This window comes from Budorcas taxicolor, chromosome 4 (genome assembly GCF_023091745.1).
Source record: "Budorcas taxicolor isolate Tak-1 chromosome 4, Takin1.1, whole genome shotgun sequence".
Lineage (NCBI taxonomy): Eukaryota > Metazoa > Chordata > Mammalia > Artiodactyla > Bovidae > Budorcas > Budorcas taxicolor.
In genome coordinates this window covers 45,766,935-45,794,886 of record NC_068913.1, presented here as the reverse complement: position 1 = coordinate 45,794,886, position 27,952 = coordinate 45,766,935, and the positions used below count along the sequence as shown (strand labels likewise).

Below are 27,952 nucleotides of genomic sequence, written 5' to 3'. Positions count from 1 at the left end.
ATGATCAATAATGCTAAAATGCTCTTTATGATAACTTTCATTAAAAAGGAGTAATGGTTAGTATAAGGGCTTCCCTTGTGGCTCAGCTGGTAAAGAATCCACCTGCAATGCGGGAGAGGTGGGTTCGATCCCTGGGATGGGAAGATCCCCTGGAGATCTTCCAGGGAAAGGCTACCCACTCCAATATTCTGGCCTGGAGAATTCCATGGACTCTGTAGTCCACGGGGTCATAGAGTCAGGCACGACTGAGTGACTTTCACACAAATCACAAAATGGGTATAAAATTTCACCATATAGCCCAGTCATTTTCTGGACTTACCATTAAGTTAAAGTGCTCATCAGCATAAAACTGGATGCATTTTAAGACACTCCTTGATTTCTAAAAGAGAAAACAGAGTCAGTGACAAATTAAGGAAAAAAAAAAAAACACTAAAGAGAGAGAGAAAAGGAAGCAACAAAAAAAGCAAACAGTAATGAAAATCTTCATTATTTGTAATAAACTTTGACTGCTCTCATCAATGAAAATGAAGTAATTAATAAATTATAATAATGATAACATCAAAATTAAAACACTCCCATAAAAAAGAGAGCCAGTGGATTAGTTTTTACCTTCAGATCAATATAGTATAATCTCTGCTCTGACATATCCCACTGAGCCCAAACAAAATCTTCGGCTATTCTCTCTCTTGGGAGATGGCCAGAATTTTTAATTATCTAAGGAGGCAAAGAGATTTTAGAAATAAATAATTGTTTTAAAGGAGAACATATCTGGGTTTCATAATTGTTTTGAATATTCTATCTTTATAATACCTGTAAATATTTCCACAGTTAATTTTTAGTTGCCCCTACCTCCAACACATACACATGGAAGCTCTTTCCAAAAAAAGATTTAAGGTATCATTTCATTACTTGCTCTTTACAACACTCTGCAATAAACTATTTTATTCTTGTTCTTAGTTAGACAGACAGGCTGGGGCTGTTGAAGGCAAGGCCACACTTATCACAAATCAACAGCTAGGCAAATAGAAGATTCAAAGCTTCCTGTTTTGGACATAACACACTCAAGTATCTGCAGTCTAGAGGGCTTTACTATCAAAGGTCAACTGTGAGGACAAGGGAAAACTCAAGCCTAGGAGAGGGGAGTACTGGGCAACAATCCGAGATCTGCCATAAACACTTCATGTGGCTTTGGTCATAGTTCTTGCCTGTCCATCTTCTACAATGAGTCTGATGATACTGCCCATTGCTCAGCAATACTTAATTATTCATCCTTCAAGATCCAGCTGAGGCATTGCCTCCTGTACAAAACCCAGTTTCACCTCCCCATATGAAGGCAAAGCTCCCCATCTCCGTATTTCTGTCACTTTGGCGTGCTTCTATCACATTTATACTTTAATTAATGCTATAAGTCTACCCCAATGATTATGCACTCTTCTACAGCACCTTTATATTTTCAATGACTTGACTGTTTCTAGTATGTAGTAGTAGTAGTAGTCAAGAAATACTTGTCAAATAAAGGGAAAGGAAATTGTATGCAAGGGTAAATGGAAAGAAATGCTAAATGTAATACAAGGAATTCAGAGTTCATTTTCCTCAAAATGCTCAACAAGCAAAAGCTATCTATACCAGGACAGGTAAGTAAAGAATGAAGACAGGTTGGTGTAGGAGAATGAGGAAAAAAAGGGATGGACCTTTCTTTGATGGTCTGATGGACCATCAGAATGGTCCATGTTTGTACCTAAACCCTCTCTAATCTCAGATGGGATTTCTCCCCTGAGGCTAAGTTGGAACTCAAGGGAGGCATAGGGCAAGCAGAATCATACACCTCTATTTCTGTTTGCCTGGTTCCATCACGTTTGCTGGCAAAAGATCCAAGAGTACTTATCTGACTCTTAACTTTGGGAAACCCGTCTTGTTTCCATCTGATGGCAACTGAGGTTCATATAGCAGTTCTTCCCTCTCCAGAGTTACCTCACCTGTGTGAGTCTACATTGTTGTGTTTCCTGAAAATGCTGGGATAAATGTAATACCATCACTTTTATATAGGGATGTTAGGGTTGTTATAGGGTAGGTTGTTATAGGTTATAGGTTGTTACAGAGTTGTTATATAGGGATGTTAGCAGTGCCTCACAGAAGGACACATGTGGATGAAGGTGTGCTGGGGCTGTATCATCTTGGCCAGGAGAATCCTTCCTGGGCTTCTGACAAGTGTCTCCTGGCCTCACTCTCCCGGCAATGTCTCTCACGACTCCCAACCCCTCTTCTTAACAGCAGTCCTCTGTCTGTATCCATTTCCAGTTCCTGACTCCAATCTGTTTATTTAACTATCTCCAAATCCTCACTGATGGTTTTGGGATTTTGCACCTTGGTCCTTCCTCTCTGGCCTGACCATTTCCAACCATTGGCCTTGTCTTTGCCCTCCCATCCATCTGGGGCCCAGAGCTCTAGTCACACACTTTCTCATCATTTCCCAGCCAGGCGTCTTGATTTGAGGCTTTCGATCATACATACATAATTAACAAATGCCATTTCTCATTTCAATTTTGTTCACATAATTTAAAATTAAAATCAGAGAAAGAGTATTCTGATGTAGACCATTTAAATATTAAAGGAAATCATTTTAATATCAGTAACATCACAAAAACTGTCAAGAAAAAAGACAACCTAGCAAAAATATACGCAAGAATAAAACTAAATAATTTTCAGAAAAATAAATTTACATAGCCAATAAGTGTAGAAAATGTTCAAACTCAACAATATTAAAGGAAATACAAACTCAAACAATAATGTTCAGTTCAGTTCAGTCGCTCAGTAACAACTTAAACCCATCAAACTGGATTTTTTAAAAAGGGAAACACATCTATTATTGGTATGGATAGAGGGAAAGGGTACTTTTATATTTTGGTTGCAAAACTAAATTGTTACAAGTCTTCTGGAAAGTAATCTGGCAAAATGTGTTGAAGTTTATTAAATGCATATAACCATCAACCCACTTATCCATCCCTGAGGGTTTAATCCAAAGAAACATGTGTACCAAACACGTAAAGTTAAAAACATTTGAAACAATTTGAAATGTAAACAAATAAAAGGGGGGAAAAGGCAATCAAGTGAATATACATCCATGGAAAAATGGTGACAAAATTGTGTACGTCTATGCCAGGGACTGTTTGCATTTCTGAAGACAATGCACTAAGCTACTCTAGGTTGCTCGGCAGTAATTCCACAAAGTTGAATAAGGAGAGAGCGAATAATAAACAAACTCCTGGGTGTATCAGGGTGGGGATGTGAGACACAGAGGTATGGAGAAACGTATGAAAAGATACACAATACACATGGTTGTGAACAAAAGTTAGAGGTGAAGAGTCAAGAGGGGTGTGCAAAACAAGCAAAAAAGGAAAGAAAACTGAACTATATAGAACCTCCTCATATATGCTATGATCTAATTTATTATATGCATGCTTATGTATACATGTATACAAATTTAGAGAAAGAAATTGTATCTCTGTTTAGAAACCTACAGGGATACCCCTGATATATTAAGCAAAAGCAAAGGCAGCAAATTAATATCTATACTATGAATCTATTTTAGTAAAAGCAACTGAATCCCAGTATCTGTGCACTGAACCCTGAGCGAGGTACAAGGCAAGGAAGCATCACTCAAGGCTGTCATCAGTTATCTCAGGAGACTGATGGGGGGGTGAGGTGAGATAGATATGAAGGAGATAATCAACTCCTTCATGTATCTTATATTATTTCATATGTTATAACAACCAATCTATAACTTGAAAGACACCAAATAAAGTAGAATGTTTTCCATAACATTAATACATCCTTAATAGCCTAGAAACGCTACTCTTTATGGGAAAAAACTCTGAAGCAAAAGGAATTTCAAATATTTACCACTCGATTTCCATCTTCTTGGACAACTTGGATATGAAATTGTTCAATATCTTTTAAAAAAAGAAAACAGAAAGACAGTTTAACCTTCATGAAAAATATGAGTACTTTTTTTCACCCAAACAGTTGTGAACTTTTTTTTAATATATACAAGCAAAGCAGATTAAACAATTGGCTGAAAAATAGTACTATCACAGATGGCAATCTCACAAGAAAGGTTCAAAACAAAAACCCACCTTTCTCCACCCTCCCTTTACAGTCTGTGTCAAGTCCAGCATTTACTCTGCTCCTCAATACCAACAACACATGAAGCATTTAACTCTGCTGCTCCCCTGGGTTAGCCGAACAGGTGTTTCCCTCCCCAGTACCATCAGTCTTATATAGGGCTCATTTGGCAGGGTTTGTCTCCAATTTCCAAATACCAAATACGTCTTTATATGAAAACATCATATAGAAAACTCATTATGCCAGATATTAGGGGGAGGTATTTTTATAGGGGTCATTAACAGAACACTCTAAACACTTTATTGATGTATAGATGGACCATTTTTCTCAGTAAGCAGTTTACATTGAGCCATATGTATCTCCTGTTGGTTCTAGTTACAAAAATGTGAGATACATAATTGGGCAAGAGTATCGGAGAGGGCAATGGCAACTCACTCCAGTACTCTTGCCTGGAAAATCCCATAGATGGAGGAGCCTGGTAGGCTGCAGTCCATGGGGTCGTGAAGAGTCAGATATGACTGAGCATCTTCACTTTCACTTTTCACTTTCATGCATTGGAGAAGGAAATGGCAACCCATTCCAGTGTTCTTGCCTGGAGAATCCCAGGGACGGGGGACCCTGGTGGGCTGCCGTCTATGGGATCTCACGACTGACGATGGAAACGACTGACGCAACTTAGCAGCAGTAGCAGCAGAGGAAGTGAACACAAACCAAATCTCCAGTCTTGTCCCTCCAATTACAAATCAGCTGCTTCACCTCATAACAAGAAAGACAGCTTCCTAGATAAGATGCACCAGTGAATTTTGCCCTTTCTCTATCCCTCCTTCTACTTGAAATCATCATTAAAGGATGTCCCAATCTTATCTCCCTCTACCTGAATTTGACCAAGTTGCTATGTATCCTCGAGTTCTGCCATGGATTTCTTCTAGCTTCTAATACTGTTCCCTCTGTCCATCCAAGCCTCTCTCCTTACATTATAGTTTCAACTGTGACAGTCATCCTAAAGAAGGATGGACTAAAGAAGACAAAAATGACTGTTCTACAAACATTCTACCATGTGCCCAAACCGGAAATCCATATTTGCAGAAGCCCATCACATATGGAGACAGAACCCAATAGAACAACAAGTGAGGCAGAGAGAAAGTCCTTCCACAGGAGTCCTAGATCTTCAATGGACATCAAAGTCAGTGGACTTTTGGACTGGCGAGTGGACAGTTAGAAGCTTCATCACATTCTATGCTTCGCTAGGAGATATGCTGTTCATGAAAACATAAAGATATACTTACATTTCTCTTCTGAAAGCAGTAACAGATGATTCTCTGGTTGAGGGCGACTCTCAACATGTGGGTAGAGGAACTATAAAAAGGAAATTAAAGTCATAAGCAACTACCTTGCTTACACAATTATTTCAAAAGTTATTTCACAGTTATTTCACACAGTTATTTCAATTACTGTACAACTACATACCATAGAAGGGAGTGGGAACCGCAAAATAGTTCAGGCAAATCACATTCATACACACACACTATAGATGGAAGCAAGGAAGAAAAAGGAACACTTTCAGGAGCTCGGTTTTGCAGGAGGGGATTGATGGCAGGTCCAACACAATTCCTTTAAACAGTAAGGCTAAACTGTAAGCCATTCCTAGGGATGGTGCTTCATATTTGGAATATGTGATTCTGAAGTCAATCAAAAACAATATCAATAAACAACATTTGAACAGAAAGTTCCATTTCACAAGCACCAAAAAAGAGTGATTGATAACAATTTCTTATGCAGCTAAACCTAGTGTTTAATTTGAGAGCCAAGTAAACAAACTCTGCACGACAACTTCCAAAGTCCCACATCCGAGAGACAAAGCACAACAGAACCAGGGACTTTCCAGGAAAGGACAGTGAGTCACAGTGCGGCATGTGGTGGAGGATTTACCTCAAAGTATTCAACGACTGCCACTGGAAGAAAAGGCCTGATCCAGCCCTTCCTCCTCCTCTGTGCCTGCCCTTATTTGTCAGCCCACAGGACAAAGCGGGCAGCCAGAAACACAAGGCCTGACACCATCAGCTGTGATAATGAGGGGAACCTGGCCATGGGATGACTCCAGTGACTTAATTCCTTCATCATTCTAAAGTGAAAGTGAAGTCGCTCAGTCGTGTCCGACTCTTTTCGACCCCGTGGACTGTAGCCTACCAGGCTTCTCTGTCCATGGGATTCTCCAGGCAAGAATACTGGAGTGGGTTACCATTTCCTTCTCCAGGGGATCTTCCCGACCCAGGGATTGAACCCAGGTCTCTCACATTGGAGGCAAACGCTTTAACCTCTGAGCCAGCAGGGAAACCTAAGAGTAACTATAAATCTGAAGTTTCACTTTGCAACATGAAAGACAGCTCACTAGGCCCACTGGCTAATTTTGGGTTTCTCCTCTAAACTTGAAAGCATAATACAAGAGCAGAACTTTTCAAGTCCCTGTTTTACAGCCTACAGCCTTTCTAAAGACGAGGGAAATTTTCGACAAAATATATTACATGGTATCTTAACTTTTCATAATGCCAAATTAGAATAGATCTCATCAACTTTTAGAAAATTTTATCTTTTTTTTTTTTTGGCCACACTGCGGCATACAGGATCTTAGTTATCCAGCCAGGAACTGTAGCTGTGCCCCTTGCAGTGGAAGCTTGGCGTTCTAACCACTGGACCACCAGGGGAGTCCCTACACTTGGTTAACTTTTAAAACTGTAGTCATTTCCCTTTGAGAAAAACAAAGGATTAACTATATACTGTTCTTCGCAGCAGGGCTTCCCCAGTGGCTCAGAGGTAAAGAATCTGCCTGCAATGCAGAAGACCCAGGTTTGATCCCTGGGTAGGGAAGATCTTCTGGAGGAGGAAATGGCAACTCACTCCAGCATTCTTGCCAGAGAAAAAGCCCATGGGCAAAGGAGACTCGTGGGCTACATACAGGCCATGGGGTAGCAAAGAGTCAAACACTGAGCAAATAAGCACACACACACACACACACACACACACACACACACACACATGCATTCTTCACTGCAATAAACTCAAAACTGTAAAATAGAAAGCAATGCAAAATTCAGCTATGAGAAGAATATAGAACTTGTTTCTGCTGATTTGTGAAACTGTGTACATCAAAAAGGATACTTTGTGTACTGGAGTTGTGGAGAAGCAATGATGAGTTCTCACACAGATAATGGAAAAGCAAATACTCAATGCCTCAAAATAAGGGGAAACTACAGATTTGGTGTCCTCCAAGTCTCCAGAGGCGACCACGGTTCGCTGGCTTAAGGCTGTGACCTAAACTGATGACCAGTTCTAAAACTTTGTCTTGTCTCTGTGAGGCAATCACGATTTTAAAAGTTCCATTCAGGTGGTTGTTTTTCTTTCTAATTTGAGGCAACCCTGGAGCAAGGCCTACAAGTGAGAATATACATAAGACAGGCTTCAGACACAGCTCTACAAAAGCATGCAACGATTTTGGAGATTTTGTTTTGTTTGCTTTATGAGTAGGAATCTATGTAGACTATATTAGGAAAATAATTATTTTTGTAAATATTGAGCTAGATTGTGATCATTAATATTCATTGATGGAAGGTACATACTATAGGCATGTGGACGTGGACAGTGTGTAATTATCCAGTGAACTATCTGGAAGGTACAATCATGCCAGTGGGGAACTCTACAAGGGTCCCAGATTGAGATCCGGACTCCGCTCACTACTGTCCTGAAGGAGTTTCTTCACGAAGGCTGCACAGGTAGAGGGAAAATGTACTACTGGAAATCATCACGGTTGTTTTGAAAAGAAAAAGGAAATAGATCACAGGGTAGGACCAAATTTTGTGGACAATGAATAGTGTTTCTCTAAAGGAGAGCAAAATGGAGAGAGGGTGAAGGTGGCGATTTGCCATGGGTGGAGGCTTGGAGGAGTTTCTTTCTTCAGAAGCCTGAGCATGCGAGCAGGGAGCAGGGCTTGGAATTGGATGGACCAAGATGAGTGTGGGTCTACTTCACATGGGTGGGGATGCAATCATGCACCTTGCATTTTTAAATTTTTTAATTAAGATAAAATGCACATAACAACATTCACTATTCACAGTTTCCAGTATTAATAATACAATTCAGTATTTTTAAAATATATTCAGAGTGTTATGCAACTATATATTTGTAAAACCTTTTTCCTTCCTACACTCTGATTACCCATCCTTCAATAACATCATCACAGCCCTGGATAAAAATGGTAAAGAAACGAAAAGAACATGCCAGAAAAGGGAAGTGTCCCACAGTCACCCCTGCACTGAGGACAGTGTAAATAAACAGAGTGGATTCCCGGGGGAGGGAATGTAGCTTAGAAGTTCCAAGCCAGGCCCTGTCTGGCAGCAAGCAGCGGCCCAGAGAGAAGCCAGGAGTGGTGGTGAAATGCACAACTGGAAGGACTGGCTGACAGTGGACAAGCAGGCATGTGCGAGACAACTCGTTCTCCCAACACATACTGCCAGAGGGAGACCCAAGGTCAGAGGCTGAGAATAGGTAGGGCAGGGGGAGGCCACACAAGGTAATTGTTCACGCAACCCAGCAGGAACAAGGGTAATCGATTCTTGTTCTCAGTGATAGTTACACTCCATCTGTGCCTGCATCAGTGCTTAATCGTTTTCAATTCTTTTTTGACTCCATGGACTGTAGTCCGCCAGGCTCCTCTGTCCATGGGATTCTCCAGGCAAGAATACTGGAGTGGGTAGCCATGCCCTTCTCCAGGGGATCTTCCCAACCCAGGGATCAAGCTTGACTCTCCTGCATTGCAGACAGATTCTTTACTTTCTAAGCTACCATGGAAGCCCTATGTTCCATAAGGTCACCACAAACACTGAACTCTGAACCACTGTTCCCAAAGGAAATAGTGATAAAAGCTCCTATGAGCTTACAATACTTTTGTCTAGCTACAATATTCTTGTCAACAAAACAAAACAAAACTTGGTCTGTGTCCCTATTTAAAGACATTGTGGGACTTCCCTGGTGGTCCAGTGGCCATGACTCCGCGCTCCCACTGTAGGGGGACCAGGTTTGATCCCTGGTCAGGGAACCAGGTCCCACATGTTGCAACTAAGAGTGTGCACACTAAAAAGATTCCGTATTCTGCATCAATGATCAAAAGATCTGGTGTGCCACAACTAAAGATACTGTTGATTCGCTAGCAATGAACTCAGTCAGCTGCACTATAATGCCTAAATGAAGTTTCTCTAATGAACACACATATTTTCTCTATAAAGTATATAGCAGCCTTTTTGCACTTAGAAACATGAAACACTACTTCAGCAATTCACTTGGAGGATATGTTAGACACGAAATCAACTGCCAAGGAGTGTGAAAAACATGGCATTAAGTTGACTATGAAAACAATGTTTGTTTATAGTCTGAGAACTGAATCTGAAAGGCAGAGTCACCTTGTTCTGCCTCAGCTGGGAACATGTACATTGGGTGACAAATTTTCACATGTCTACCAACGACTGATTGGGGGGCTACAAATGAATTTTAGTGGGTAGCAGAATTTGCAAATTCTATGCGCAAGTTATGAGGATTGGCTATATCTAAGTCTATTTGTGTTATACACACAGTGCTTCTGCATCAGTGCATGGAGTTGAGAAATTCAGGGGTTAATTATGTCATTTAAACACAGGCGTTTAACCTGTCTACTCTATGAAACATTAGATAAGCCATTTTCAAAGTTCCTTTCAATGTGTTTTGATATTCAATATTTTATCATGTAAAAACATCTATTATATCAAACAACCGTGATGTAATAGAAACAGAGAGCTAGGTTTGAATTTTGATTTCCATGTTTGTGAGGGAAGAGGTATTCATTCCAGCCATACCCATTCACTGGATTATTCTGAGGATTAAATCTGATAATGTGTTTGAAAACACTTTTAACCCCACTGTCTTCTAGGTTTCATGCCTTTTGATTAAAGAGATAAGTGATAAAGATATGCTCACTTACCTGTACCCAAATATAGCTATCCACTGCTTTTAGAACCTTCACATTGTTAATGGGGTGGATCTCAACCAACAAAGTTAAGCACTTTGATCCTGTAAAGTAAAGGATGCTTTTAATAGTAGCAAAGTCCAGAATATGACACATTACTCTTCCCATAGGCCTGAACTTTGAAAATGTAAAATGCATTACTTACTGTATTAGTTACTCCACAAACAAAAGCAGTTATCTTAAAACTGAGACTTCTTAAAACCACTAATAGATACAGAAAACATTATAAAGGAGAAGTCAATGTACCTGGAGTGAGAAACAGGTTCCCACCCATTTCTCAGCTATTTTTACCATCGCTTCACAGGCCCTCTCAGCTTTTAAGTCTAAACAAATACATCTCAGTTCAGTGTCACTACAATTCTGTAGCACAAAGGCAAATACTGTTTGTGTAGGAAAATATAAAGATTTCTGATGAATGAATGTGTTAGGGTTGACAGCAACTAGGACAGGGACTGGGCTTCCCTCAGGAAGGCTGGAGCTGCATGGATAAAGACTCACTTATTTCCTTACTGTCACATCTGAGCAAATGTCATTAAAGATAGTAATTAGAAGGAAGTTTTGGACACAGGCTAGAATGGGGTTACCACAGATATTCAAATTTAGACCAAGAGTTCCTCCTCAGAAAAGGAGTTGCCTTATATTTGAGTTCTTATAACAGCTCTAATATTCACATGTGCTTCCTCAATGACTTTACTTTGAGTAATAATTTACAATTTGGGGATGGTACAGCAGCCTGGAATGGAATCAATGCCAGTTTTCACTATTTAAGAAGGCAACCTAACAGTATTGCTTTATGTCAAGAAAAAAAATGTAAAGAATATAAAATATTTTCTGGGATGTTGCCTCACATTTTCTTTTAATGTTCTTTAAAACTCTCTAAATGCTAGTTCTCTAAAACTCTCCTTTTAGAGTTTACTGAAAGCAAAACAGTGAGTAAGTTATTATGTGGGATCACAAATACACAACAAAAAAAAAATCAAAAGCAAATGTTATTTGGTCGATGGTACTTAGAATAAAAATTCCAGTGACAGGTCATTCACGATTCAAAAGGGCTATATACTTCTAATAACTGAGACAAGGTAAAGTGAAATGCTTTGGGAGTCTGCTTGATGACTAAAAAATGGCTCTAAGAATAAGAAATATTGATGTCAAAGATACTTGTGAAGAAAAATAGACTGTGAAATGTGGGAATGACAAAAAAAAAAAGCGATTTTCCTTATTCTCTTGTTTTAAGTGTATATAACTCAGAGAAGGCGATGGCACCCCACTCCAGTACTCTTGCCTGGAAAATCCCATGGACGGAGGAGCCTGGTGGGCTGCAGTCCATGGGGCTGCGAACAGTCAGACACGACTGAGCGACTTCACTTTCACCTTTCACTTTCATGCATTGGAGAAGGAAATGGCAACCCACTCCAGTGTTTTTGCCTGGAGAATCCCAGGGACAGGGGACCCTGGTGGGCTGCCGTCTATGGGGTCGCACAGAGTCGGACACGACTGAAGCGACTTAGCAGCAGCAAGTGTATATAACTAATTTAATACAGTAAATAGTACAAGTTGATATTTGACTATTTCATCTCTTGCCCAAAAAGTTTATATATTCCAACTAGGGGAAAAAGCTTTTTAGGGGGCAGGCAGGGGAATCTTCTCATTGGAAAAATAACAAATCACTTATATTCAGCTTTTTTGTCAATGAATCTGTTCCCAGGTGAGATTATCAGCTAAATTCACTTACCTTTAAAATGCTAGGTTTATTGAGGGCAGGGCAGAATTCATCTTCCTACACTAATTTTTCATTTCTTTAGGGCAGCCCAGATACTTAATATAAGTGGCTTAATGAAAAGAGTAATTGGACAAACAGAAATGTCTCTCAATAACATACCATGTGCTTTCATAGTGTAACGGGAAGCACTCTGGAATAGGATTCTAGAGATATCAATTCTAGTTTAAAATCTGTCACTAACCTGATATTTATACTTCAATAAATCACGAAGATTTCCTAGGCCTTGGTGCTTTGTTTTTAGTTTATTTTTGCCTTTTTTTTTTTTTTTTTTGGCCACACTGAGTACAGCTTGCAGGATCCTAGTTTCCCAACCAGGGAATGAACTCGGGCCCCAGCAGTCAGAGCCAAGTCCTAACCACTGGACTGCCAGGGAACTGCCAATGTTTTGTTATTTAAAAAACAAAGTGAAGAACTACAGAATCAGATTATTTCTACAATCACTTTCAGCCCTGAAATCCACAGTGATTCCATTAAGTGCTTAACGTTGTCTTAAGAATTCAGAGAATCCAGGTATCAATGGAGCCTGGGAGTGCATCACTGAAAGGCAAGACAGACCCAGCAGGTCACCGAGGCTGCAGGGAGTAGAGCAGCAGGACCAAAAGGGACAGCGTGGATGGGCCTCAAGGCAGTATGCTAAGTGAAGTACGTCATATTGAGAATGAAACAATGCCATTTGCAGCATGGATGGACCTAATGAAGTTAAGTCAGAGAAAGACAAATACCAAGATATCATTTATATGTGGAATCTAAACAATAATATATACCAATGAACTTATTTACATAACAGAAACAGACTCACAGACATAGAAAACAAACTTTGCCAAAGGGGAAAGGTTAGGGAAGGATAAATTAGGAGCTGGGATTAACAGATACACACTACTATATATAAAATAGATAACAAGTTCTTAGTGTTGAGCACAGGGAACTATATTCTATACCTTGTAATAACCCATAATAGAAAAGAATCTGAAAAAAAAAATACATATGTGTGTAACTGAATCACTTTCCTGTACACCAGAAACTAACACAATATAGTAAATCAACTAAAATAAAAGACAAATACCATATGATCTCTTTTATGTGTGGAATCTAAAAACCAAATCAAACCAAAACCAAAACCAGGTTTATAGATACAGAGAACAGATTGGTGGTTGCAGGAGGCAGAGGGTAGGAAGTAAGAGGAGAAATGAGTGAATATTTTTGCTTTGTTTAAACTGAATTTAAATTAAAAAAAAAAAAAAGCACAAGGACAGGCATGGCACAGGGAGGGTGAAGAGTGAGAAAAAGAAAGACCCTGGTCTGATGCAGGTAAAGGTACATATTGTGAAATAGTGAAAAGGTTGGAAGAGTTCAGTCAAGTCTGGTTGTTTAAAAGCTCTGGTTATTAGAACTTTGGAATCAAAACAGCTCCATGGAGCATCTGCAGCACTTAACTGACTACAAAGGCTCCTGGGGTCCGGGAGCAGCAGTGGGGCTCACAACACTGCCTACAGGGGCCTGCCATGCCTTAGGGAAAATACCTCCAGGAAGGGTGAGGGGGCAGCTGGGCCTGGCTTCCTAGAGAAAACCATTTCCCGAATAAAACAAGTTTGCATGGCCTCGGCCAAGAAGAGAAGCACTGCTGACAAAAATTTTGTCATAAAGTTTGTAGACCAAGGAACTCTATCTTGCTTATTTGAGATACATTATAGTCTGTCTCATTTAGGCAATGGAAAAATCTCATGATAAGCAACAGAATGTTAACACCTTGAGGCAAACTACTTTTTATAATCAACTGGCTTATCAAGTTATTCACAAACAAAAAAATCAGCCTTCAGCAAAAGGCAAAATATTTGCATAATATTTGTTCAAAGGACTAATCATTAAAACAGATCCTATAGTATTTTCTGGTCACATAATTTCTGAAATTGTAGCTGAACAAAAGACCTCCTAAGGGCGTCTATGATCTGTCCGAAACTCACGTTCATTTCCTGCTGGCCTTATTTCCCACCACTCTGCCCTTGTTCACTCCAGTCCAGCCTCACTGACCTCACTATCCTGGAACAGCTAGAGAGCCTACCAAGCACTCTGGCCTCAGGGCCTTCATGCTGGCTGTTCCTTCTGCCAGAAATGTGCTTCCCCATGCTGCTGCTGCTGCTTAGTTGCTTCAGTGGTGTCTGACTCTGTGCGACCCTATGGAAAGGCAGCCTGCCAGGCTCCTCTGTCCATGGGATTCTCTAGGCAAGAGTAGGTTGCCATACCCTCCTCCAGGGGATCTTCCTGACCCAGGGATCAAACCTGGGTCTCTTGCATTGCATAGACGCATGCTTGTTGCCCCCCTCCTTTCAGGTCTCTGTTTAAAAACTCCTTTAATGGAGTTTCCTAGGATCATCCCTCAAACTATCTGGGCTCAAATACTAACCTCTTCCCGACCTTTGGTACCAGCTTCTTTCTGCCTGTAGCACCTGTTTAGTCTGCAGGTGCTAACTGCCTTTTTTAATATTTCTGTTATTCACTGTTATACTATTTCTGTACTTTCTTGTTTACTTGGAAAAAATGCAAAGAACATGCCTGACATGACCTTTGCCTTTTTATTCTGAGATAAAGCTATTTGTAAATATGCTTGCAGTTTGACTTAGTAGTTCAATAAATCTTCATCTATCAACAAGTACTGAAAAGTATAATTTCATTACCTGGTTGAAGCTCATTACTCCTTCCTTCTTTAGCAGCTTGAACTAAACTTGTAGCTAATGGAAAAAGGGAAAAAAAATCCATTAGCAAATGATCTATGCAGTGGCTTGTTAAAGTTTACCAGATAATACCCAGAATAAGTGAGGGCTCAAAGGATCTGTCAGTGGGTGACTAAAGTAAAATACAAAGCACTCTTTATTGTAGGTAGACTCTACAGATTCTTTATTTCAAATCTTATCTCGAAAGTACATCTTTTCCCAGAATAATCAACTATTGTAAAAATTCAATACTTTGAAACTCAAAAAATATAGTTTCGTTCTCGACTTATAGCAATAAAAGAGTTCAACTTACCCAGCAAAGTCTTCTCCCTGTTGACTGAGCAACTGACAACTTGCAAATCTTTCTCAAATGTATAGAGATGCTATTAAAACAGAAGCATTTTTTAATTTGGAGTTTCATGTTAAATAACAATTTTATGAATGCATATCCCCACTCAGCTCTTTAGCAAGTATCACTGTGGCAGGCATTTTATTAAAGGACCACCAATGAACCAGTTTAACTATACGGAGAAGTTTCAGATTATTTTTTAAGAAAAAAGTTTGCTGTTGTAGGCCATGTTTGGCACTGAAATTTAACCATTAGACAACACAGTGTAGTAGTTAAAAGCACAGACCTTGAAGCCAAGCTAGACCCAGGCTCAAATCCTAATTCTGTCACTTGCTAGCTGTGTGACTTTGGATGAGTTACTCAACCATTCTATCCTCCCATCAGCAAAATAGGAATCATGTTACTACCCATCTTGGGAGATCCTTAAAAGTGCTGAGTTAAATAATCCATGTGAGGATACTTACTACAATGTCTGCCACACATAATAAGCACTCAAGGGTGAGCAATTAGGATTATGAAAGCAAGTTAGCATTTTAATCAAATTACATAACTATGACATCATTAACTATGTCTAAGAGACTGTCACAAGTGCATCTCCTAAAGGATGCCCATATTTAGAACACTGGCAAAGTAATCTGCTATTTTTATTTAACCTGTATTTTATTTTCTTACTGTTTAAATGTTGCAACATTCTATTTCCTGGGATATCAAAGAAAATTAAAATGGTCATGCAGAAGGAGGATGTGAGGTGCAGACTGAGGAAATGGAGACAATCACAGTTATATTAAGCAAATTCTCTTAAAACATATTCAGGGTATAAGGAAAGACAGAATCTTAGACTTCAGGAGAGAACAAGTTAAGAGAAACAGTGACTAGCAGAACTATTACAAAGGTAAATCGTACTTGCAGACTAAAAAAGCACTGAAAACATACTAGAATGCAATGGCCAAAAGTTGATAAAAAACGTTGAGAAGTTAGGAAAAGTAAACTTTGATTTAATAAGAAAGCTCTGAATTCATGTGACAAATTATGGTTTCCTTTATTCTTGCTCTGAGGGATTCTTATTTATAAGTAAGAAGAGGCATGAATGTATATACTTAATTGTAACTGCTTCATCCTTTTAATTATGTAATAACACACATAGTCTCATAAGTGTTTAAAACATGCAAACACTACCAAACAAAAAGTCTAAGTTCTCCATTAGATTCATCCTATCCCAAACCCTTTTGAAAAAGAAACATTTTGTAATTTACTCTGTAGTCTTTCAGATCATCCAAAATGAGTTTTTAATATATTTACACACATATATTATGTCATTTTCTTGCAAGTTTTTTTATAAAACATAAATGGAATGCATTATTCTGGCAACTTGCTTTTTCATGTAATAATGTGTTTTGGAATGACTCATGACAGTGTACATTTATAGACTTCTCAGTCTCTTGATATTTACAAATTATTTTTACATAGACGCAAAAGGACCTCCTCCCATTTGCCTCAAGAATTAGACAAGCCTGTCACATTAACCAATGTCTTATGTGAGCTGTCTGGGGAAAGATGAAGAAAAAGAGGCTCATTCTACCACTGGATCTTTGAGAAGCAATGAGAAGAAAATCAGTGAAGTTCTGCAGAAGCAGAACTCAGAGTCAGAGGTCATTCTGACATCCTAAGCTTCTGGGAAACACACATCCTAGGGAGGCCACTGGACTTCCTACATTCCTACAGAATACTGGATAACTGGTTTGAACCTGTTCAGCTTAAATCTCAAAGGACTAAAAGACTACAGTTGACATTTGGTCCAGGAGTCCTCACATTTTTTTTTTAAAGATAGTATAAAAGGACAAGAGAAGGAAGACAAAAAAATATAAAATAAATTTGTATCTTAAAAAAAGGAAAACCAAAGGCAGTAAAGTAACTGAAAACTATAATTTATGGTGATTTTTACCTCATTTTGTTTGGTTTGGTAATCATATAATCCAAAGAAGACATTTCCCTTATTGTCCTGAAAAGAAAAAATTAACTAGATGTTTATTAAAGGTCATTGTTTAGGAATTCACTAGTTTTAAAAGAAATCTGCAATAATTCAACCAGTATTAGCAATAAGCACTCTAAAGGTAGCCTGCTGTGCATGTCAGAGAAGGACTGAACAGGTTTTCGATGGCAACACAGGTCAAGCGGTGAAAGGGAACCAAGAACATACAGCTCAGTGAGTCTGAGGAAGCCTGTCTATAGAACAGAGCACAGTGAAGGAGCAAATCTTTTTCTACTTTAATTTATTTCTGTAAAAGAATATGAATGATGGATACTGAAAGTAGGTAGACTAAGTCCATGATAGTCTTATAAATAAAACTTCTTGGCAAATAGACGGCGAAACAATGGAAACAGTGACAGATTTTATTTTCTTGGGCTCCAAAATCACTGTGAATGGTTACTGCAGCCATGAAATAAAAAGATGCATGCTCCTTGGAAGAACAGCTATAACAAGTCTAGACAGTGTATTAAAAAGCAGAGACATTACTTTGCTGACAAAGGTCCGTACAGTCAAAGCTATGGTTTTTCCAGCTGTCATGTAGATATGAGAGCTGGACAATAATAAAGGCTGAGCACCAAAGAATTGATGCCTTCAAACTGTGGCGTTGAGAAGACTGTTGAGAGTCCCTTGGACTGAAAGGAGATCAAACCAGTTAATCCTAAAAGAAATCAACCCTGAATATTCACTGGGAGGACTGATGTTGAAGCTGAAGCTCTAATACTCTGACCACCTGAGGAGAAGAACTGACTTATTAGAAAAGACCCTGATGCTGGGAAAGACTGAAGGCAGGAAGAGAAGGGGACGGCAGAGGATGAGATGGTTGGATGGCATCACCGACTCAATGGACATGAGTTTGAGCAAACTCTGGGAGATGGTAAAAGACAGGGAAGCTTGGCAAAGAGTCAGACATGACTAAGCAAATGAACAACAACCAAAAACTTCGTGAATCATAGAATTCCTTGCATGTAGCATCCCCATGGATACAACTTAAAATAACTTCTTTAAGCAAAAAAAGTACAGTAATACAACTTGCAAAGCAAACTGGCCACTGCAATTATTCTTTCACGTTTCACTATTACAGTAAAATTATCCACGAAGTTAAATTTTCTTTCCTTAGAACAGTTAACATTGAAAACACACTGTTAAATAATAATGCCTCAAAACTCTGAGTATACAGAAATCTGAACAGATGATGTACAGTAATAATATTTAATGTTTTCTCAAAGATAAAAACTTAACATATTGATTAAGTTTAAATATCTCTTACTTGGCATTTTACCTCTAAAGGATGAAACTGTTCATTTATTCAAAACCTTTGAGCACTGTATCAGACATTGGGTATAGTTTTATTTTATTTAAAAAAGAAAAAGTATTACATAAGACTGAATTTCAGTCATCCTATTCAATCTCACAAAATAAAAAGTCATATGTTAAAGATTAAATGCCAACAAGTCTTATTCACTACACCTTAAAAAGATAAAGCATAAAAGTCTGTTAAAAAAAAATATATATAAATGGTTGAAGAGTAAATTTTATGTTAAGTATGTGTGTGTGTGCTTAGCTGCTCTTTATGTTCAATGCTCTGCGATCCCATGAATGCTTTGCTCCTTTATCCATGGGGATTCTCCAGGCAAGAATACTGCAGTGGGTTGCCATGCCCTCCTCGTGTTATGTATATTCTACCACAATTTAAAAAAGAATATAGACTTACCTTATAGGTATAAATAATATTTCTGTTTTGTTCAACATTTAGTACACGTAAGCACTCATAATTGTTTTCCAAAACACCTAAAACAGAAATAATCAAGTTAATATCTAGAAGGAGATGTTTAAAAACATACCTAACAAAAATATATCTGCATTAGATTTTAAAAGCCAAATACAATGATAATTCCATCATATAGAGCTTAAAAACAGGCAAAGCTAATCTATTTTACTGGAGATCAGATTAGCAATGACTTTTAAGGAAGAGGAAAGTAGTGATTAGCAAGTATCTCAAGGAAATCTTGCTAATGGAAGTGTACATTGGACAAAACCAGCAGAATCTACTAAGGCTGAATGTATATGGCTCAACAATTGTCTGTGTGCTTATATCTCATCAGAAGTATACACATAATTTGGCAAATGACACATATGACATATACAGCACTATGATTCATAATAGCCATAACTGGAAACCCAAAATATTCATCAAGCAAAGAACTAATAAATCATGATATATTCAAACAATGGAATGTTATATAATAAGAAGAATGAATTAACTTGCTATAACATACATACATACACAAATAATTGAGTAAAAGAAACTCATATTTTCACTCCTCCCCAAAAAGGCACAAACTGTATGATTTAATTTATACATAAGTTTCAAAAATGGCACAAAGAATCTATGGTGCTAGCTGAATGACAGCTGAAAGGAGTATGAAGGGGATCTTTGTGGTTCTATTAATGTTTTCCTTCCTGCTCTGAGTGCTGGTTCCACGGAGGTGCCTCACTTTGTGAAGATTAACTGAGCTGTGCACTGTGATCTGCATACTCTTCTGTATGAAGGCCATCTTCAATGACTGATATAAAGATTGTTTACACAGAACATTTAACTTGTAAGTTAACTGATCATCACCTTTCTTCTAAAATTTTAGGATATTCCTCTGAATTCTACAGTTAAAGGATTTAAACACTGGTTAGAAACAGCATGGATAATTACCATCATTAATCAGTGAGAAATGCATATTTCCCCAATTTCCTCAAAATAAATTGCTTAAACTTGACTCATCTTCCCCACACAAGAATAGTGTTTTTAGATGTTTAAAATATCATGTTGATTATGACAAATACCAATATTCAGAAAAAAATATGCAAAATACCCTATAAATCAGAGCAAATTTAGCCTGTATTCCTGATTAAAAAGGAAAAATCAAGATACAAAATCAGGATAATTGGTGAACTCAATCCCTGCACTGGAGCTGGCAGTGGGAAACATTTAGAGAGGCAAAGAGCAGGTTCACTGAGAACCCAGGCATCATCCTGCAGTCTCACTTCCAAACTCTTCACAGAAAGAAACTGCATGGATTTTCTGCAGACACGGCAAAGGGAGGGGTGAGTGTTGCTTATATATGTATATACAACTTTCAATGTCTAGTGAGGTATCAGAAACACTTCTCAATGATTAAAAAAAATAATCCCTTGGTCTCTTAGGATAATAATACGATTCAGTTAGCTTACTGCTGAATAGCAAAGAAAAGGTAAACAGAATGAACTGCTTCCTCTATCATACTTACAATAGGAAAATGGGTAATTACTGAAAAATCCTTTAAGGTAGATTTTGCAGACATCTAAAGAGAATTTCTGTGAGTTATTTTTCATCCTGCATATGACTCAAAACTCCTGGAATGTAATGTGTCAATATTTTGCAAAGTATTTTTTTTCTTTCCAGATTATAAGGATCCTGGGACTTCTCAAAAGTACACTTAAAAGGGTTTAACTAAGATAAGAAACTGCTTTATAAGAATCTTGATAAGAAAATCCAATTTCCTTGCAAAAGCACACCTATTTTCAAATCACTATAATATTAAGAGAAAAAAAGTCTTCAACAAGTGTAGATTACAAATGATATATGCTTATTCCATTAAATCAGTGGTTCTTAAGGCTGGTTGTGTTAGAATCATCAGGGGAAATTTTGAAAGAACATGGATGCCCAAATCCTGCCCCCAAATATTCTGATTTTTTGAGCTGGTGAAGGTCCTACTCTCTCCTGTGTGTGTTTTTAAGTTTGCTTTGTTATTCTAATGGGCAGCCAGAACTGAGAACCACTGAAGTACATATTTACAATATACATTAAACAATATTTATTAGACAGCACAATTGTAACCAGCTTGCAATGTAATCATGATATGCAGATTTGAAGAAAATAATAAAAATATTGCCTTCATGGGTCTATTAGGGAGCAATGATTGCAGTCTTAAGTAATCCCGCAGTTAAGCACATGGATCTCATCTTTAGGACATTTGCATTAGATAAATTTGGCAATACTGGAAATCCAGACACTGGCATCTCACCACACACTATAAACCCACTAGCCCTTCCTCTTCAGATTAGCTGCTCATGTTTTAGACACACCCTTTTAAAAGACTTATTCAATAACCTCTTTGCTTATTCATTCTGACTATTCTCCCACAGTTCATCATTGGAAAGTCCAGGAGGAAGTTTAGCAATTTCAAATGAGGAAATGTGGTTTAATTTTACAGTTTAGTTAAATCAGCGCTCATGAAGAAAAAATGTAGCATTTTGACAGTTACTTGCATAAAAGTAAATCTAATATAAAAAATATAAATAAGTAGATGCTAAAGGTGTTGGCAAAGTCACAGCTCATGTGAAATTTAAGCTGGTTTGCCACATAGTCTCATCCAGCTCAGTGTATCCTGTACTAAACACCAGTGATTTCACTTTAAAAGAAGATGTTTACCAAGTATGCAGATTTGGTTTCCAATGGCTATGAAATAAGATAAATCTCATATAAAAGTATTTATTTTCTTTCTAATGACTATGGGAGCATGGGTAGTCTCACAGCCTTATACAAAAATTTGAACTAGTTTCTAAAACACAGATCAAGGAGTGTTAAATATGATTATACCTATGACATTTCTATTCCGTAAATAATTCACATAAATCCTCCTGCCCAACATGACTAGGTGCTATAATTCCTAAACTTATGAAGTAAACGTCATTATGTGATTTATATTTCATATTCTGGGTAAGATGAGGAAAATCAAGCGTGGGGTGATGAAGCCAGAAAGAGAGAAGAGACTCAGAAAAGGAGACTAGGAAAGTAGGGGAGGAACAGTGAACAGGAAGGACAGTGGCAAGAGAAGACTGAAACGATAAAGAAAAATAATGTGACAAGCCATCCTCTAGCCCCCAAATCTGTTTGGGGGTATCTAGGAGGCAACAACCAAAGCACTACCCTTGAGGCAGTCACCTGGTACAATATATCACTTCCCTGGAAAAGATGAATAATTACAATATTAGAAAGAATGATCAGTCTGGAATATTACTAAATTCTAACAAATTCACAAATCTAGTACTAATCGAAGCGGACAAGGGGACACAGGAATGGAAACCCACATTCTTCCTGGTCTTAAGTATACGTGACATTGAAACCTCAGAAAATTCACATACCACAGACTTTTTCTTAAGTTTCCTGAGGATCTGATACATTCCAAGAGGAGATTAAGCATTAGACACAAAAATTAATATATAAAATCTATTATATTGCTACACACCAGTAATAGTACATATAATGTTTTTAAATGTGCCATTTATGAGAGTAACAAAAAATAACAGTAGCCCAGGAGTAAATCTAGCAAATTTTCATAGAGAAAATTCTAAGACTTGTTAAGAGTCATAAAAAGGCTCTAAATAAAGAACAGGCTATATACTTTGTTCACAGTTGGGAAGATTTAATATCGTAAAGATGCAACTTCTCTCCTAGATGATCTATAGATTCAATGTAACTCAAATAAAAAAATCCAACAGACTTTTTGGTGAAATCTGACAGGCTGATTCCAAAATCTAAATGTAAGAACAAGGAGCATAAAATAGCCAAGAGGACCCCAACAGAGACTGAGGTGAGGAGACTTACTCTACCAGTTACCAAGACTTAACAGAAAGATAGTTACTAAGATGTCTTCACCTTATATTGACCAATGGAACAAAATTTAAAACCCAGAAAAGAAGACTCACACGCATATGGAAACATCATGTGTAAAGGAAGTGGTTTTGCTGTCAGTGAGAAAAGGTAGGGCTATCTGGTTAGTCACCGTAGAACTACTAGCTATTAACACAGAAAAACAATGCAGTTTACAAAAGAATATTTTAACACATGTAAGCTATAGATAATAACAAAATAAGACCATGTAACGACCACCCAGCTTAAAAGTAACAGATATCAAGACTACTTCTAAAGGCTCCAGTGTTCCCCTGATTCCTATATCACATTACACACAGAAATACATTCCAGGTGAATTTAAAAAATAACAAAATTCAAAAAGAAAAGCTTTAAAGCTTTTAGAAGTTAATATAAAAATGTCTTCATGACTTCTAAGTTTCTTTAAAATATCCCAAAAGCACAAACCATAAAGGAAAAACACTCACAAATTAGACTACATTATAATCAAGAACTCTTATTTAGCAAAGGTAACTACAAACTGAAAAAAGACAACAGATACTTGGAACATATATGATAAACAAAGGACTAGAATCCAGAATGAAGAATGCCTTAAAATCAACATGGGAAAAAAAACCCACAACAGAAAATAGACAAAAGGATGAACACCGTACAGAAGAAGAAACAAACAGCCAGTTAAGTATATAGAGATGTTCAACCTCAGATCATAAAGAAGTATTATTTAGACCCACCAGTCTGACAAGAAATTAAACCCTTGGAAAAATCAAGAGCTTGTAAAGATATAGGGTACCAAAAATATTTTGATAACACAAATGATACAAGTATTTTGGATAGCAATTTGGTACTACCCAAAGACTCTGATCCTGGGAGGGATTGGGGGCAGGAGGAGAAGGGGACGACAGAGGATGAGATGGCTGGATGGCATCACTGACTCGATGGACGCGAGTCTGAGTGAACTCCGGGAGTTGGTGATGGACAGGGAGGCCTGGTGCGCTGCGATTCATGGGGTCACAAAGAGTCGGACACGACTGAGCGACGGTACTGAACTGAACTGAACTGAGGGGGTAACCCAATGGATAAAGAATCTGCCTTCAATGTCTTAGATGCAGGAGATGCAGGTTCTATCTCTGGGTCGGGAAGATCCCACAGAAAAGGGCGTGGCAACCCACGACAGCATTCTTGCCTGGAGAATCCCACAGACAGAGGAGCCTGACAGGCTACAGTCCATAGGGTTGCAAAGAGTTGGACAGAACTGCAGCAATTGAGCACGCAGGAAAAGTGAAGATGTGCATAGCCTGTGACTCAGCAACCTCACTGTCAGACATCTGTTCTAGAGAAACTTGCACCAGGTGACGTGCACAAGATTAGTAAAAGCATTGAATATAACAGCAAACCCCAGAAACCTCCCAAACGTCACCATCAGGAAAAGGATAAGTAAGATAGGTTCCCTAGGAAACACCCTGAGACACTTTAGTATACACGATATTTACTAGACTGTGGTTATTAAAGTGGCATTAATGTCTGTAACACGAAGGAGAAGAAGCAGGATCGGGGCGGGGGGAAGAAGTCAAGCTACAATAAAGGTCCAGTGGCCTCAGATGACGTTGGGGTCCTCCATCAAGGAAGCTCCAGAATTGAAATGAATTGCCACAGTTGTCCCGTGTGAGTCAAAATGCCCAGGCTTTTATATCCTACCTGAACCCCTTATTAGAGGAGGGCACACCTAAAGGGGCATAAACTTGGGTGATACAGCCCTCTGCCAAGGCCAACCCTGAAGATGCTGACAGGTGATGGCTCTGTTACCAAGTCACAGCGCTTGGGACAAGCCCTTCCTTGAAACAAAGATCTAAGCATTGCATCTCCATGGTTACCATATTGTATAGGCACACAAATGGAATACTACACAGCAGTGAAAAGTAATGCCCTATAGCAGTCAATGTGGCGCTAGTGGTAAAGAACCTGCTTGCCAATGCACAAGATATAAGAGATCCAGGTTCGATCCCTGGGTTTGGAAGATCCCCTGGAGGAGGGCATGGCAACCCACTCCAGTATTCTTGCCTGGAGAATCCCATGGACAGAGGAGCCTGGCGGGCTACAGTCCATGGTATTGCAAAGAGTCAGACATCACTGAAGCAATTCATCACACATCACATACCAGGCAACATGGATAAATCGTACAATACTGAGAAGGAAAAAAAAAGCAGAAAGAATACATATGATATTCTTTCACTTACTTAAAGTTCACAAACAAGAAAATGAAATGATATTTTGCTTAGGGAGATAGATACAGGTTAAAACTACAAATAAGATAGAAGAAATGTGAAAATATAAAAGTTTAAATGGTTGTAGGCAGCAACATATAGATGAGGCATATGAAGAGAAATAGGATCAAATAGGGAGACCCAAGAACCATCAAAAGTCCTGCTATTTTCTATTTTTAAGACAGGTACATGGTTTTGCTTTTATATTATTTATAGCTTACATGTGTTAAAATATTCTTTTGTATAACTGTTTTTTTTTTTAAAGAACAAATATTTTCTTCATTTATTTCAGGAGAAATAATTTCCCCAAAGTTCAACCCAGAACCAGGAACAGAGGCAGTAACCAAATCTGGTCTCCTTATTTCTTAACCTCTATTGACTAAAATGCTATCCCACTAAATTTCTGCCTGGCCAACTTAGCCTAGCTCTCTGGCTATTTTTGCCAGAAATATGTCATACATCAGGAGTACTACTTGGCACCATTAAGAAATCTTCAACTGTATTTATTTATGTAAAAACATTAAGGCTTCAAATTAAGAGAGCAAGTGTGCAGAGAGGAGACTTACAATGATATAATTATTCATAATTTACATTTGAACAGCTGAGACTTTGAAAGGAAAATAATTTACACAAATGTATGGAGTTAGAGCTGTGCTAGAGATAAAACAGAATTCCAGATTCCTCTGCCAGTGCTACAAATTACAGCAGAAGAAGAATTAACTTGTGGGGTTTTTTAGCTGCCACCACTAGTGATTATCAGAAGTAACAATGTCTTTTAGGATAACAGGGCTAATATTTTTGCCAAGCTGCTCTGTAGGAGCAAAATACTAACAATATGAGAAAAGGCTGGTATTTCTATTAAGTTTACTTTCTGAGGACCCAGGGGTATCTGCTGTTTGGTGGAATGTCAATGCACAAGTCTAGGTGTCTTCACAGATGAATTAAAGACACAAAGAAGCCAAAATCTAACCGGCTCACACACAGCTTTTCAATCACAACACATTACTGAAACATAAGACTGTGGCATTTTACACTTCATCTAACTTCTCATTCTCAAGCAACTGCCACTTAGCTATATAAGGAGATGGTCCAGAGAAAAGGGGCTTCCCAGGTGGCACAGTGGTAAAGAATCTGCCTGCCAGTGCAGGAGACCCAAGAGACAAAGGTTCGGCCCCTGGGTTGGGCAGATCCCTTGGAGTAGGAAATGGCAACCAGCTCCATATTCTTGCCTGGAAAATTACATGGACAGAGGAGCCTGGCAGGCGATAGTTCACAGGGTCACAAAGAGACAGACATGACTGAGTATACATGCCAGAGAAAGGATCACTTTGTGCTGAAAAGCACAAACCTTCAGAAACTCTTTAGACATCCAGGAGACTTTTTAAAATGCAGCACCTTCCCACCCTGCCAAAGTGAGCCTTTACTAATAATGACACTAGTCGTTGGTCAAACTCACTAGTCAAACTGGAGTCTTGAGCTAGACAAAGATGACTCTGTATTTGGAACCAAGAGAGCCAACATGCCAAAACAAGGAACCCTACAAATATTCGGCTAAAACCACAGGACAGAAAACTTTCTCCAGTGATGACGGGAAAGGAGTTGTAGATACCGGTAGTTTGATAGCTGTTTCCCAAAAAGTGCCTTCCAGCAGTCTACAGTGCTTAAGGAAAACCAGAAGTGGAGGAAACATACACTGAAGTGGCTAGCTCCTGTGTACAACTGGGATTCCAGGGTATCATTGCTTAGAACCTGAACCCAAGTCCCGAAGATGCAACATTATGTGAAGCAAACTTCTCTTCTTACAAAACAACCTGAGAAATCACGGAGTTCCCCTTCTTTAAAGTTTCAATTGATCAGTGCTGGGAAGGCTCAAAAGTCACTTTTCACTCCCTCAAATTCAAAGGATTTCTGAGACACATGAAAACCAAAGCCTCAACTGCGGGGAATGTATTCCAATCCACCCTGAGAAAGTAGGGCAGGACACCCGAGCATCTTTTTTTTTTTTTTTTTGCATAAAGTAAGACCTTCCAGCCCCTAGTCTTGCTAGAGCCCCTACTCTGCTGACAAATCTTTTTAAAACAGGTGAGATGTGAATGAAGCATAGAGAACCACCCTCTCCCACTCCCCGCAGCCTTGCGCCAGGGGAGCAGAGCCTGGGCAGCTGTTCCTCCTGCCTGATGAGATGATGCTTAGGGTACCACTAGTGTCCCCTGCCTTTCTGCCTAAGGCGACTTACTGTGGGCAATCAGTAAGCCAGAAGATGGAAGACTCGCCAGAAGAAGCAGTGTAGCTCGGCCGAGACTTTGCCCGGGGGCTGCCCCTCCAACCTTCACCCAGCGGCCCGGGGTGAGGATGACAAAGCCCAGACTCTAAAGAGGGCAACCTTCCCCTTTCAGGACCAAACTTCACAGGCTGGCAGGGGGCACAGGCTGCCGCTTTGGGTCGGTGCTCACCACTTGAGCGCAGCCCGAGAATCCCTAGACATGAATGACTGTCCCGCCTCCACGCCCCCCACGGCCCCCGGGCCGGACGCGCCCCTCGCCCTGTCCCGCCCCCCGGCCGGACGCGCGCCTACGGCACCTGGGCCGCCGCCTCGGGCCCCGGCGGCCGCTGACGCCGCCAGCTGCACCCGCAGCCACGGGAGCACGTCCTTCTCGAGATCGAAGTCGGCGATCAGACGGAGAGCCATCGCCTGGACTCGGCCACGGAGCGGCCCGCACCGCGGGCATTCCCGGCCCTCCGCGCACCACCGCGCCCGACTCCCGCCCCTCCTTCTCTCCCCTCCCCGGTTCTCCCCGCTACCCCCCCGCCGCCGCTTTCGGTTCCGCCGCCTCCTGGGCCCGAGAGGCCCCAGCACCGCCTCCTCCCGGCCCGCGCCGCGCACGCGAGCCGCGAGCTGTGCACACCCGGCTGGGGGCAAGGGAGACTGCGGCGCGGGGACCAGACCCCACCCGGCCCCAAACCCGCCGCT

At 39.5% G+C, this 27,952-nt stretch overlaps 1 protein-coding gene across 1 annotated transcript in view; it reads right to left on the bottom strand.

Annotated features, from left to right (window-relative positions):
• Positions 1-27,670, bottom strand: part of GSAP (gamma-secretase activating protein) — an 86,521-nt gene extending 58,851 nt beyond the window's left edge. The window contains exons 1-10 of the mRNA XM_052638842.1: positions 27,562-27,670; positions 18,749-18,825; positions 16,951-17,007; positions 14,973-15,042; positions 14,624-14,677; positions 10,127-10,215; positions 5,409-5,478; positions 3,901-3,950; positions 610-714; positions 320-379 (exon numbers count right to left, since the gene is read on the bottom strand). Coding sequence (XP_052494802.1) covers positions 320-379; positions 610-714; positions 3,901-3,950; positions 5,409-5,478; positions 10,127-10,215; positions 14,624-14,677; positions 14,973-15,042; positions 16,951-17,007; positions 18,749-18,825; positions 27,562-27,670 — 741 coding nt within the window. The remainder of the gene's footprint in view (positions 1-319; positions 380-609; positions 715-3,900; positions 3,951-5,408; positions 5,479-10,126; positions 10,216-14,623; positions 14,678-14,972; positions 15,043-16,950; positions 17,008-18,748; positions 18,826-27,561) is intronic.
• Positions 27,671-27,952: the final 282 nt, after the last annotated feature.